Source organism: Nannobrachium achirus, assembly GCF_963921795.1.
Source record: "Nannobrachium achirus genome assembly, chromosome: 12".
NCBI classification, from domain to species: Eukaryota; Metazoa; Chordata; class Actinopteri; order Myctophiformes; family Myctophidae; genus Nannobrachium; species Nannobrachium achirus.
Genome location: NC_137832.1, coordinates 51101723 through 51115609, shown reverse-complemented (window position 1 = coordinate 51115609; position 13887 = coordinate 51101723). Strand labels below are relative to the sequence as shown.

The window sequence follows — 13887 nt, the reverse complement described above, 5'->3', positions numbered from 1 at the left end:
AAGGAGCTTTAATCTGTGGCAAACAATCTACAAACAGCTTGTAGATTTTTGAGCAAAGAGATTTGGTGTAAAGGGAACAAATTAACTACAAGCTTGAATAGGGCTTAAAGAGGTTCAAAGGGTTAAGTATTTGTCAAAAAGGTCAAAGGTGCAAAGATACAGATTTCACCCAAAATCGGCACAAAGCTGAGAAAAGTGGATCCATAGCCTCGAAAACTAAAGTAAACGCTCTGTGTGTAGTTCAGCTCACATGACTTCAAGCTGCACGCACCGTCCTTGCATAAAGAGCTATTAAAGTTTTATTTTAACCCATTTAGGCCTAGAATTATTGAATGCTTTAACCAGTGAAAAATAGCAGATATACAAGCTCACAGCGCGGCACCGAGTGCCGCGCTGCGAGCTTGTAGATCTGCTATTTTTGAAAAAGTCATGAAAATGTGTGCAAATCTTTGAATATATGTATTTTCAAAGCGAACGTTTGTAACTCAAATTTTGCTTCTGGGTGGTCCCTGGAACTAAATATTTTGAGATGGGGGTCCGTGGCCAAATAAATATGAATATAATATATATAATATAAATGTCACATGAAAAGGTTTGAGAACCACTGACATAGTAGTCTCTCAAGAACAGACTAACTGAGCTCCAGTTGAGTGAAAAGGACCTTTTCTTTGACGATGGCTAGCCAGTTTGCTGACATAGAAACATAGGTTTTTCAAAAAAACCTTTGAAGGATTCAAAAGACACTTATAGAATCGGGTCAAAATTCTAATTTTCACGATTTTTCTAAAATAGCAGATCTACAATCTACTTGTATATCTGCTATTTTTCAATAGTTAAAGCATAAAATAATGATACACAAAATGTGTACCCGTTCTAAATGGGTTAACGAAATATTGAAACGACAATTTGACCAAGCTCCTTAACCTATTAGGCCAGGTCCGGTCTAGATTATTGACTGTTGACTATATGCTCTTTGTGGTTCTTTCTGTGTACCCGCCGCTCGTTCAATTCTCATCCAGTTGAGATTACGTACAAAAAGTGTGAGATATTAAATGTGATCTTTTCTGGTTTTCAGTAAAGGGGGTCCAACCTTCAGCCCGTCCCATCCTCTCCTACCTTTGAGACAGAGGCAACAGAAGCAACAAGGGGAAGAAGGGTCTGGTAAGAACACTATCAACTAATGACTCGCCCTGTGCAGCTTTGAATTCGTAGTGTTTTCTTTTTTTAGTTTTTGTCTCATTCTTTAACACATACCCTGCCACCTTTAAAAATCGTACCTTTTTCCTCTGCCACCAAAGGGTTTAAAAAATAGCATGCATGTTGGTGCACGAATCGTGCACAGATAATGCACCACGAGTGTGCACGCCGTTCACAGCTTTCAAACAAAAAAGTCAGCTTGGAAATCCATTCAGGCATTCAGGAGATAGAGACCATCATGTTTTATTCATGTAAACAAATATGGCTGCCATGTTTGAAAGATGGAGTTGTTCTGGGGGTCAAACATGCAGTTCGCGATTGCGATCATACCGGAAGTAGTAGTAGGAAGTAGGAAGTTAAAATATTTAATTTGAATAAAAAGACGATATAAGACGATCCGCAGGGAGCGCAGAGACTGAGTTAAGCGTTAAGATATGGTTTCACTCTGAATCATTTATATTCAATCTATTTTAGACGTCTGCTTAAAAGGCAATTTGTGTTTGTGTGCTAGGCCTGAGAAACCGCTCCAATTCGTTAACTCAGATGGAGGCACAGACCAGAGGCTCTGTCGTTGCCTGGCCAGAGAAGAGGCAGAGGTAACCTTGATCAAGTACATTCTATTTAAGATGGTGTGTGTGTGTGTGCCTTTTTTTAGTTAGTTCCTGCTGCCCAGTATACAAGTGTTTTGCAGGCTTTAGGCTTTATAATATTTAACCACTTTCAACCTGGCGTCCCTATTTGGGCATGTTGTTATGGGTAAAAATAAATTATAATAAAATTGGGCAGATCTACATGCTCCTTTTGCTATTCGTCTTTCGACAAAGTATATAGGGCTGAAGTGGTTAACACCCCCTAGTTGTCATAATGAATTTCCAACACTTGTGTTCTTGTTCTTGTGATCTAATTGCATTCGTAATTATGTTAATGTATGTTATGTCTTCCTCCCTACAGACCTATGTCTACACTGAACCCTTACCCCATGTTCCACTCGGCCACAGACAGCGAGGCTGACAGCATAAGCTTGGCCCGCTCCATTAGCAAGGACAGTCTGGCCTCAAACGTCATCAACGTCACCCCCAAGCACCAGCCTCCGCAGGCACGGAGAATCAACGGCCATGGCCTACTTGCCGGTGTCAACGCGGAGGCCGAGGACGAGACCCTGGCGGCCGTTACAAGAACTGACACTCCCGCTGGCCCCGAACGGGGAGATGGCGCACAAGCAGCCGCCCCGGCCACGCCCAAGTCGTCCACCGAGGCCGAGCACGCAACAGATAGCTTTTACCTAGAACCACTGATGCCTGCCGTGCTGAAGCCGGCCAAAGAAAAGTCTGTATGTCTGAACAAGGAGGAGGAAAGCGGCGAGGTTCCTCGGTCCTCTGGGAGAGGCTCCCTGCGCCGAGGAGACAGTCCCGCTGCAGCTGTCCGGAGGAAAGCCCTGCCCGGCCTCAACAGGACCTTCAGTCCCCCCTCCGGTGAGGAGCTTGAGCCGCCGTACGCCGATCCTCCCCAGGACCAGGCGGCCGTGGACCCCTCCTCCCGAGAGCCGGCCGGGGGCTTCTACCTGCACTCTGACTCTGAGGAGCAGAAGCCTGGTCCGGGCCTGGAACCCGAGCTGGAGGAGGTGGACGAGGAGGAGGATGAGGAGGAAGATCTGGACGAGGCGCTGACCACCAAGGACCCCAACTGGCTCAGGAAAACGTTTGACACTGAAGAGGAGGAGTCGGCCAAGCTCCAGGAAGACATGAACGTCAAGGAGCACGTGGACAAGGACAAGGACCTGAACGGAGGCAGCGGGCGCTCCAGCCCTTGCCTCAGCACGCACTCCCAGGCCAGCGGCAGCGTGCGCATGACCTCCTTCGCAGAGCGCAAGGCGCACCAGCAGCGCTTCGGCAGCAACCACGACCTACGCTCCAGCGCCTCCAGCTCCCAGAGGACCACTCCTGACGGCTCGGAGTGCAGTGGGCCCCTGGCCTCCTCCTGGCGGCTCCGGCGGGACCAGAGCCCGTCCTCGCCGCTCGCGGCGGGCGGCTCCACCGTGCTGGCCTCGGAGCTCGTGCAGCTCCACATGCAGCTGGAGGAGAAGCGGCGGGCCATCGAGCACCAGAAGAAGAAGATGGAGGTGCTGTCGGCCAGGCAGAGGCAGAAGCTCGGGAAGGCCGCCTTCCTGCACATCGTTAAAAAGGGCGGCGGCAGCAAGAGCGACACGCTGCCTGACCGCCTCAAGGCTGACTTTTGCAAAGACGAGCTCAATGGTGAGAAGGGCACTGCTTCCAGGGACGATTTGTGTGTCGATACCCTGCGGGGGTGCAGGGAGGCAGAGGTGGCCGCCACGCTGCCAGGCAGCTTAGACGGGGACAAGAAGGGCAGCGGAGGAAGCTTCTACCTGGAGGAAGAGCTGGACCTGAACGAGTGCAACCGCTCCATCGAGCTGCTGAACGAGGCCATCGGCAGCATCCAGCAGCAGATGATGCAGCTGTCGTTTCAGCAGGAGATGCTGATGAAGCAGAATGTGCAGTCGCCCCCTGGTGCTGCTGCTGCCCCGCTGCCCCCCTCCGCTGCCGACAAGGCTGGCGGCGACGCTAAAGTGCGAGCGCCGGTTCAGTTCATCAGTGCAGAGTCCCTCTCCACCACCGTCACCGTTCCAACCAGGAAGCCCCCGAAGCTCTCCTCAACCCGAGCCTCCAGGTCCAAACCCTCCGAGCTGAAGATAGCCAAGGAGCAGAGCCGGCAGGGCTCCAGGGGTAGCACCCCCACGCAGAGCGGGGACACCCTGCCTCAGCCAAGGCAGTTCCATGGGGGCCGGTCCCCCAGGGTCGAGCACCCCGACGCCCCCAACCCCCGGACCCCCACCGCCGGAGAGACAATCAATGCCACGCCAGGCTCGGGCCACCTTCGGAGCGCCACATTCCGGCTTCAAGATGACGCCAACCTGCGCATACCGACCAGAGTGGACCTGTCGGCCGTGACGGAAGTGTCCTTTGACGAGTGCCTATCCAGTACCATGAGAGAGACGGAGCTCAACTCCTCAGACGGCTCGGGGAAGGAGAACGTGCCCTCGGAGGAGGTGAAACGCAGCAAAGCCCCCCTGATCGAGGTGGACATTTCCGACCTGCAGATCGCTGACGAAGAGGAGGGAGGCGGCACTGAGGGAGAGGACGGAGAGCAGAAGTCTGGCATGGGCTTTTTCTTCAAGGTAAGGCCTTGAAGAAGCAGTGATAGCTGAGTGGTTAGTGTCCATACCTACGACTCTGGAGGTCCCAGAGGTCGCAGGTACGATTCCCCGCTCCAGCTATCACTGCTCCCCTCCCCCTGCGCGCCTTGTGCGAAGCACTGGGGGTCAGCTGGGTAAAGCTGAAAACTGAATTTCCCTTGTGGGATGACGTAGGTAAATTCTTCTTTCTTCTGGAACTGGTGGGACTGATAGAAGGTCCAGGGTGTTGAGAAAGCACCACTAAAGCAGTTGTGGTTGAGTCAGAGAGTCAGCTCAATACCTTTTTAAACAATCTCCTCTAGCATTGGCCTACATTCACTTACATTACAAGTATTCAAAAGTAATTTGTCGTTTGATCGTTAACTCATTTACTCCCAGGATTAAATTCATTTTATAAGCCCCCACTGCCAGGCTCTTACCGTGAACATCTGCAGACGTGCGCGCGGCCACCGTGTGTTACATAATGTTCACAAAACTGTCTCAATCATGTACGGGAGCATCTCTTGTAACGCTGGGTGAAAAACAAAGAGAAGCAATAATCCATTCCATTGCTAGGCTCTTTTGAATGTGGCTTCTTTACTGCAAAAACTCTGGAAAAAATTGTTTCGGAGATAATCGTTTGTCGACGTCAACAACATTGACCCTGATGTAGATCAAAATATCAGGTTTCGGAAATAGGCATAGCAGGAACTGGATATGGTGTTCAGAGGCGGAACAAGAGCGTGGAGTCGATTAAACGGCGATAAAACAATCCGTCAGATCTCGTCAATGGTAGTGAATTGAGTTAATAACAGACTATGAAAGCTGTGATTTTCTTTCTTCAAACGACTTTAGGCAACGTTGATTATGGCAGATCGGGTCATTCAGTTTTAATTAATGACAGCATTTTACCTGTTCTGTTCAGTTCTTTCCCTTAATAGGACTACTAATATCCAACCCTCTTCTCTCATGCTGCAGGACGAGCAGAAGGCGGAGGATGAGCTGGCCAAGAAGAGGGCAGCCTTCCTGCTGAAGCAGCAGAAGAAGGCTGAGGAGGCTCGGCTGCGCAAACAGCAGCTTGAAGTCGAGTCGGAGCTCAAACGAGATGAAGCCAGGTGAACCTTTACAGCATGACCTCATAAACTCATAAGCCTTCCGATCAGAGGTTTCTGAGCCTGAGACGGTGGGAAACCCTTCAGTCGATGCTCAGATGCTGAATGTCAGGGACCTGCATAGAATTTTAAGAGGACACTTTTGGGGGGTGCCCGCTGGCCTGGTGGTCAAGGCGCGTACCATATACTAGGCTATGATGCCTGCTGGCGTCGCCGGTTCGATTCCCGATCCGGACGACCTTTGCCACATGTCATTCCCCATCTCTCTCCCCATTTCCTGTCAGTCTACTGTCCTATTGAATAAAGGCATAAAAAGCCCAAAAACAAATCTTAAAAAAAAAAAAAAAGAGGACACTTTTGGTGAAAATACCGAAAATATAGCCGATCTCCAAGCTCACAACGCGTTGCAGCATGACGCATTGTGAGCTTGGGAGATTATTTTCAGTGTGTGATGCTGCACTCAACTAAGTATAAGCAACGTTCAAGCCAATACTTGAGATGCAATTATTTCAACCTAAAATGCTGCATTCAAGTTCAGGCGAGTTTGGAGAGGACAATTCTCTTGAATGCTGTGTTCAGAAAAGGAGGTTTTGCCTTTCTTTCAGACTAGTAACTGCTATGTCCATGGTCCGGAGAGGGCACTTTCACTCACAAGTAAAAGGGCAGGGGCTCAAGCCCCCTTTGATGTCTGTATGCACTTGCCTGCTGAATGTAGGCAAACATTTAAACATTTTTTTTTTATACTTTATTAAAGTCATTTAACATGCACTCATCTTCCAGAAAACAAATTTACCGTCATTTCACATTTTTTTTCACATGTTATGGCCGTGTAAGGACATCTTGACTTTTTTTTTTTTTTTAGTGCAAAAAAACACCACCTACACAACAACAAAATAAACCACTTTACAGAGACCAAAAAATTAAATAAAAAAATAAGATAAAGAGGCTTTTTTTGTTTGATGATTATGTCTGAGATACTTTTGGTTTGAACAGAAATACAAATAAAATGGACAAATCAATAGGTAGAGTTAAGTGGGCATGTTATGCTTATTTAATAGATAAGAGGCCCACCTTTTTTCAAATACATTTTCCTTACCATTAATTTTATATGTCACCTTCTCCATAGAGTACATCATTTAAACATGATCCCAAACATTGCAACAGTTTGAGCCTGCTAGCTACAGCAGCTTCCTGTTGGAAGTGGAACATCTGGATTAGACTGTCACTCTGTGTGAGACACCATAAATGAGGCCCTTGTGCCTTTCTGTTCTGTTCGCCAGACGCAAGGCCGAGGAGGATCGCCTGCGCAAGGAGGAGGAGAAGACGCGGCGGGAGCTCATCAAGCAGGAGTACCTGCGGAGGAAACAGCAGGAGATCTTGGAGGAGCAGGGCCTGGCCAAGCCCAAGATGCCCATCAAGGCTCCCATGCCCAAGACTCCCAAGACCAAGCAAAAACACAGACCCAAGTCCGTCTTCACCAGAGAGGAGTCGTCGAGCGACAGTTTCTCAAAGTGCCCTTCTTCCACGCGTAAGATTTACACCTCAGTCACAGTAGCTTTTAGATCGACCAGGGTTTCCCCCAAACACTGGGTCAGGACCCATGTTTGGGTCACACTCACAGACCCATTTTTATGGTAAATATCCAAAACGCCGCCAAACCCATTTGCAACTTGAAACTAAATTTTTACCATGATGGATTATAAATGTATAAATTATGAAAATGTAATTGAAAGAACACGGCCCCCTCACACATATCATTCTTAGATCATATGTTTTTTTTTTTATTATTATTATTTTTAAGTTACAATGTGTTTTCTGTCTAAGAAAATAAATATCAAATATCTAACACTGAATAAACTTAGTACTTGCTACCCTCTAGTGGTCAAAAACTGCATATTGCGGCTCACATTTTGTGCCAGTGCAATAATGAATGTTTCCTGCTCACATGTAGCTGACAACCTGAGCAACGCCCAGTCAGGCTCCAATCTGTCCCTGGCCTCCGCTACCACCAATGAAGCTGACAGTGTCAACTCTGGAGGCACCGGCTCCCAACGGTAAGCTGTCTCCCTCTGCTCAGAGTAGGGCTGTCACAATTATTACATAATCGTCTAATCGTGATTATTTGACATTATCGCAATTATTTTGTCATAATCGTCATAATCGTGAATGTTGAAAAATGTCTGAAATAGTGGAAATAGCAGATCTACAAGCTCAAGTTGTGAGCTTGTAGATCGGCTATTTCCACTATCAAAGTAATTTTTAAGTAGTAAGCTGTCAAATATGTCAGTAATTTCTTTGTATATTTAGGTTATGTGTCATATCTACCATGTACAACTTCAAAGCCTACAAAGCCAAACAGAAATGTAATTATCAACGACAAAAACACAATTAAATCGTTAATCGCCAATTATTTGAGTGACAATTAATCGTCATGTAAAATGTCATATCGTGACAGCCCTAGCTCAGAGGTTTAATTTCAGAAAGAAATAGGGGGTGGCCAAAAAAAAATAAGTTGCCACTTAGGCTCCACTTCTAAAATAGCAAAAATAGTGGATCATCTACAAGCTGTCAACGCGTCGCTTTTGTTTGGGGGCGGAAGGTGAGAACGTTTCAAAATGTTCACCTATAATGACATTCCTAAAATAGGGATTCCACGTTTGAAAGTGGTTAATAAATCAATGGTTTGCGTCGAATACAACTTGTATCTAAATTATAATACATGTCACATGTAGATGGACAGGCATCGATTGCAGTTAAATCAGATTAATCTGCAAAAACGGTTTGTACAATATGCATAAAATAACAGAATTTGAGGTTAAAGGACAACTTTGTTTGTTTTTTTACAACAAGGGTTCATATTTTTTATTGTAATTGGAGAAAAGAAAAGATGAGTGTTAAAATGTTTTCATTTACTTCTTTCTATTGTTTTAGTGATTTTTATGACTTTGATTTCAGTGCATGCGTGCAAGTGCCTAAATGTGTCTTTTTAGACACAATAACCCGGCAATTTCTTTATTACTATTTACAGTAACACTACTAGCCTCCATAAATCACATCTGCCCATGAAAGATTGTGGTGCATCTTGAGAATGGGCTTATTGTATCTAAAAAATACATATTTAGCCACTTGCACGCATGCCCCCAACCACTGAAATCAATGTCATTAAAATCGCTAAAACGATAGAAAGAAGTAAATGAAAACGTTTTAACACTCATCTTGTCTTTTCTCTAATTACAATCTAAAATATGAAGCCTTGTTGTAAAAAGGCAAAGTTGTCCTTTAAATGTGAACACTAGGGGGTGGGCTTTCCCTGATGCCCCTGCCTCTGGTAGAAACCTGCCTTCATTTCCAGAGTTGTAATATTTAAATTCCACCCTATTATTATCATTATTATGGTTTTATATGTATGGTGATGTTAGTATTAATTCTGTATATTTAATCATGTGTGTTCCAGCTGTGACTCTGTAGAGTCCTTCCCAGGCAGCAGGAACACCAGCCGCACCGCAGAGAGAGACTGGGACAACGGCTCCACTGCGTCTTCCATCACCTCCATGGCTGAGTACACCGGTCAGTGCACGGAGAGTTTCTATAATGGCTGCTCTGCATTAGTTCTCACTATTTCATGTCAAGTGCCCCCCAAATTAATATGTATTTGGCCGCGGCGGACCCCCATCGGAAAATGTTTTGTGCCATGGACCCCCAGAAGAGAAGATTTGCGTTATCAAAATCTTGTTTTCATGCCTTACGGTGTCTAAAAACTGGCCTTACGGTGTCTAAAAACTGATTTTCTTTAGGTCCCAAGCTGTTCAAGGAACCGAGCGCCAAGTCCAACAAGCCAATCATCCACAACGCCATCGCACACTGCTGCCTGGCGGGCAAGGTCAACGAACCCCAGAAGAACCAGATCCTAGAGGTCAGAATCCACGATGAGAACCTTTCTATAGCGCTGTTATTTTATGGAAGAAATGGAGAGTTGAGATATTGTAAATCTTTCTCGTTTCTGTGTCTTCTGTAGTTGTTGATGTCTGTTATATTGCGTTTCCCGAATGCAAATAGTGCCACATCAACCAAACGAAAAAACTCTGAACACACAGATCAGATCTGATCACTTGCCAATAACAAGTGTGAACAGTTGGTCCCAAAGATCGGATTTGAGAAATACATCTGGATTACCTGCAGTCTTAACACATTCCCCGCCATTTAACAATACCTTCGTACTCTCCCCTGCCTCTGTCTCCATAGACTTCCATGTAATTCATAGTGCACGGATCATGCACACCCATGCCTAGATAATGCACCACGTGTCTGCACATTGCTCACAGCTTTCAAACAAAAAAATCCGAATGGAAATCCGTTCAGGCATTCATGAGATAGCAGCCATTATGTTTTCCTAAAATGTAAACAAAGATGGCTGCCATGTTTGAAAGATGGGGTTGCTATGGGGGTTAAACATGCAATTTCGCGATTGCTATCATGCCTACTAAAGATTTTGGGGTCCAAATTTTTTTTTTGAAATTATTATTATTTTTTTATTTTATTTTTATTTTTTTTCTCGGGATTATCGGGCCTGGCGGGGAAAGACATTGAAATAATCTCGGGACTATCGGGCCTGGCATGCAATGAGTTAACAGGGCTGCAGGCATGGGGAACCGATGTTTCCCCAAGCCATGTTTCCCATAGGTCCATAGGTAGCTGTCCTATAGGGCCGGATGACATTATATAAAATACAGGCAATACACCCAATTATTGTAATTTGTCTTTTACGTATGACTGTCCAAAAACTCAGAACATCGTGAGACACTTCTTTCTCAAAGCATAAATTGACTTTTAACACATTGCTCCGACCCACCAGGAGTTGGAGAAGTGCGAGTCCAACCACCTGATGATCCTGTTCCGCGACGGCGGCTGCCAGTTCCGGGCGCTCTACTCCTTCTTCCCCGACACGGAGGAGATCGCCAAGCTGACGGGCACCGGCCCCAAGGCCATCAGCCGGAAGATGATCGACAAGCTGTACAAGTACAGCTCGGACCGCAAGCAGTTCACCGTCATCCCCGCCAAGACCGTGTCGGTCAGCGTGGACGCCCTGACCATCCACAACCACCTGTGGCAGGCCAAGAGGGGCACCGTGCCAAAGAAGAGCGCCAAATAACGGGCTCAGAGATGAGAAGGATCTTTAGAAAAAACACTAAACTAAACAATCGTCTCCACCGCTCCAACATCATCAGACCCCCCGATCATCTTGCTCGTTTTCTAAACAATCGTCTCCACCGCTCCCAACATCATCAGACCCCCCGATCATCTTGCTCGTTTTCCCTGGATAGACTGCATTGACGCCTACCCTAGCTAACCCCCTTGTTGCTCTCGAAACCTCGCCAGAGGCCACGCTTGAGGACACGTGGTCGCCTGTAGGCAGGACCGAGGGTTACGGAGGGAGAAATGGAAAATACTACCGCGTCACTGGATTGTATTTGAGACGAGTCTAAGCAAAGGGAAAATCCCATCTGAGGTTAATACGGTTAATTATAACCTCTCCCTGTGACCTCAATGCCTTCTGTTCAGGTGCTGTCGATTCCTGCTCCCATTTTTCTACGATGACCACGACTCAAGCATGTGGCATTTTCCTCTTCTTTTGTCTCTCATGTGGTGGATTTTCTTTTTTATTTACTTGAGTGTATTTATTGGTTTGGCACTGTCGTGGTTCCAGAGCTCAGCTGCAGCACTACAATCCTTGCCCTTTTCTTTTAGGCAAACAAGAAAACGGTGGCAGAACCTGGGCTTGCCTGTTCTGTCCCAAGTAATGCAGAAATCGGAAGCGAGGGACACAGAATTACATCCCCCTTTTTTGCCGGGGATTGAATCGCTCCATTGCACCAACAAGTGTGGACTAATGCTGGGGGTTCTCAATCTCAAAGTGGAGCGCAGGGACCCTCACGGTTCCTTGAGGGGGTTCAAAATGGACCCTTAAACAATGAGTGTACAGATGAAACCAAATGGACCCATAAGGGATCCCTTTAGTTCCATTTGTACACTTTTACAGTTATGGGGGTCCCTGAAATTAATTAAAGGTTTGAGAACCACTGGACTAATGTGACGGTTAAATGAGAACGGCATTGCCATTCTTGCCTCGCCAGGGGTCTGCGAACCTGCTGCTCTGAACTGTCTTCTTCTGTCCCCCTGGGGGGGGGGGGGGGGTGGGGGGCTCTGCCCGGCTCCCCCTGACATCTGTTGGCCTTTCATGCATCATGGTACTATCGTCTATGTATTCAGCCGCTTTTTAAATCAAAACTAGGCGCTGGTCTGTGTAGCACTGGGTAATGGGTATAGCTAAGAAAAACACCTTTAAAAAAAAAAGGTGATCCATTTTAAATACTTTTGCTTTTATTAATTATGGAACCATCCTTTTTTAGTAAGGGTGACAAAAGGGGCGAATGATAGGCTTTGGTACACAATGTCTATTTTCTTTCTTTTTTTTTTTTTTAAAGCAATGTGGTTTCGCGTTAATGCCGATGTTATGTGCTTTCATCATAACGGGAATTCTCTGACGTTTAGAGCTTAGTCGTGTTTTTTGTTTCTCTCTCACGCTGGATCTCTCTCTCTCTCTCTCTCAATCAATCTATCTCTCTCTCTCTCTCTAATGGGCACACTCTAGAATTGTCCTGTATTAAAAGGTGCACTCATGAACATGTGTCGAAGGCTTCTACCACACAATGGACTCCCATCCCATCCGGCCCTCCAGCCGCTTCCTTTTACCAAATCATCAGAGAGACGCATACTCTTTGTTGCAAAGAGTGTTGTGTCCCTGTAACCCGCCGTTTGAACGACCGTATTTGATATATTCATAATGGGTTACTGTGTGTTGGGAAGGTGGGACGGGGTGTGGGGGCTTGTGGTTCAATTATTTACCGACATTAAAGAACATTCCTCCTCCAATGTGTCAACAAACACTGCCACATTGTCTGTCTGTCTGTCCTCTCTGTATGTTCATTCACATCCAAGTGCTTTTTAGGAACCTTTGTTGGCCTCGAGAACAACCAGAAGTGTTGCACATGCACTTTAAGCCCGATTTTATACTTTGTTCTACCACGCTGTTGCACGCGGAAAATGGCAGATATCTTCGGCACGCGACTCCGTCATACGACGGAGAGTAATTAAGCGTTACTTTGTTTTCTGTTTTCTTTCACCTCTTTTTTTCCTTTTTTTTTACGGGCATACAAAAAACTATGTGTGAACTAATGACCATGGTATTGTCTTTAAAAACTGCTGTTGTGCACTCGTAAAAAAGCAACCTATGTGGAACTAAACCAAACACTAAGATTGACACAATTACTGACCAGTAAACGTGAAGGGCATCCATTGATACTACTGCTGTCTCCAAAAAAAAACTACGTAGAATACTTGATTATCATTTGTTGCTGCATTTTGATTATTATTTTTTGATAGATCTTACTGTTGTACGCAGGTGTGTCTATTTTATGTTTACTAAAAGATTGTATTTGGCATTGGTCACCATTTTTGTTACACTAGTGGATTACTCTTCATCATGTTGTTGTTTTTATCTTTGATTCCCATACCACCTATTTATTTAAAAAGAAGCACTGAAACACTATACATTTTCCATTAAATAAAATAAACAAAGAAACATTTTCATTTTTTATTCTTTTGTCTTGGTTTAATTTGTCCATTTGTGTGACTCACCATTGTTTCTGTTATGGATTTGGACGCCACACCTTTCTAATTTCTAAACGATTACAGCTCAGCTCACCACCATCACATGAGCAGCATGTTCACTTTTCACAACAAGCCACAGATGTGCATCCCTTCACTTGATCTTTGTCTATTTCTATTTTATTTATTTATTCAACCACATTAAAGGGATATTTCACTTTCAAATAAATTAAACCAAAACAAATGAAAAGGTAATGGGAAAATCACAGCCCCCTCATGCATTAGAAGGACAAAATGCGTGAGGGGGCTGTGATTTTTCAATTGTTTCATTTATTTAAAATCTTATTTGAAAGTGAAATTTAACCCTGGCGTCGCTGTTTTGGGCAAATGTCAAAATTTGTCTTTAAAAAATCATAAATAATAAAAGCATCCAGATTCTACAGCAAACATTCTGTGAAAATGTGGTGAAAATTGCAGAATGATAATTCTCTACATTCTGCAATGTGTTGTGAGCTTGTAGACCAGATGTGTTCAGCCAGATATTTAGTGAGGGGGGGAAAAGGGCGTCCTAGTATTGGACAGACTGGTTAAAACTAATGTCACACAGGCTTGCTCACCTCTGAAAGGACTGATACATTTTTCATAGTGGATATCAGAGTTGCAATTGCGTGACTTCAGGGCAGGCCTCCCTCAGAGAGCTAACTGCCTTCCCCTCAAACCAAC

General features: G+C 45.3%; 1 protein-coding gene across 2 annotated transcripts in view; it reads left to right on the top strand.

Moving 5' to 3' along the window:
• The window catches only part of camsap1b (calmodulin regulated spectrin-associated protein 1b), a 40973-nt gene extending 27912 nt beyond the window's left edge, over positions 1-13061 (top strand). For both annotated transcript variants that reach the window (XM_080739308.1, XM_080739307.1), the window contains 9 exons: positions 1076-1161; positions 1709-1793; positions 2149-4390; positions 5366-5502; positions 6780-7027; positions 7451-7553; positions 8954-9066; positions 9294-9412; positions 10352-13061. In XM_080739308.1, the coding sequence (XP_080595434.1) occupies positions 1076-1161; positions 1709-1793; positions 2149-4390; positions 5366-5502; positions 6780-7027; positions 7451-7553; positions 8954-9066; positions 9294-9412; positions 10352-10648 (3430 nt within the window). In that variant the 3' untranslated portion in view covers positions 10649-13061. The remainder of the gene's footprint in view (positions 1-1075; positions 1162-1708; positions 1794-2148; positions 4391-5365; positions 5503-6779; positions 7028-7450; positions 7554-8953; positions 9067-9293; positions 9413-10351) is intronic.
• The last annotated feature ends 826 nt before the right edge of the window (positions 13062-13887 follow it).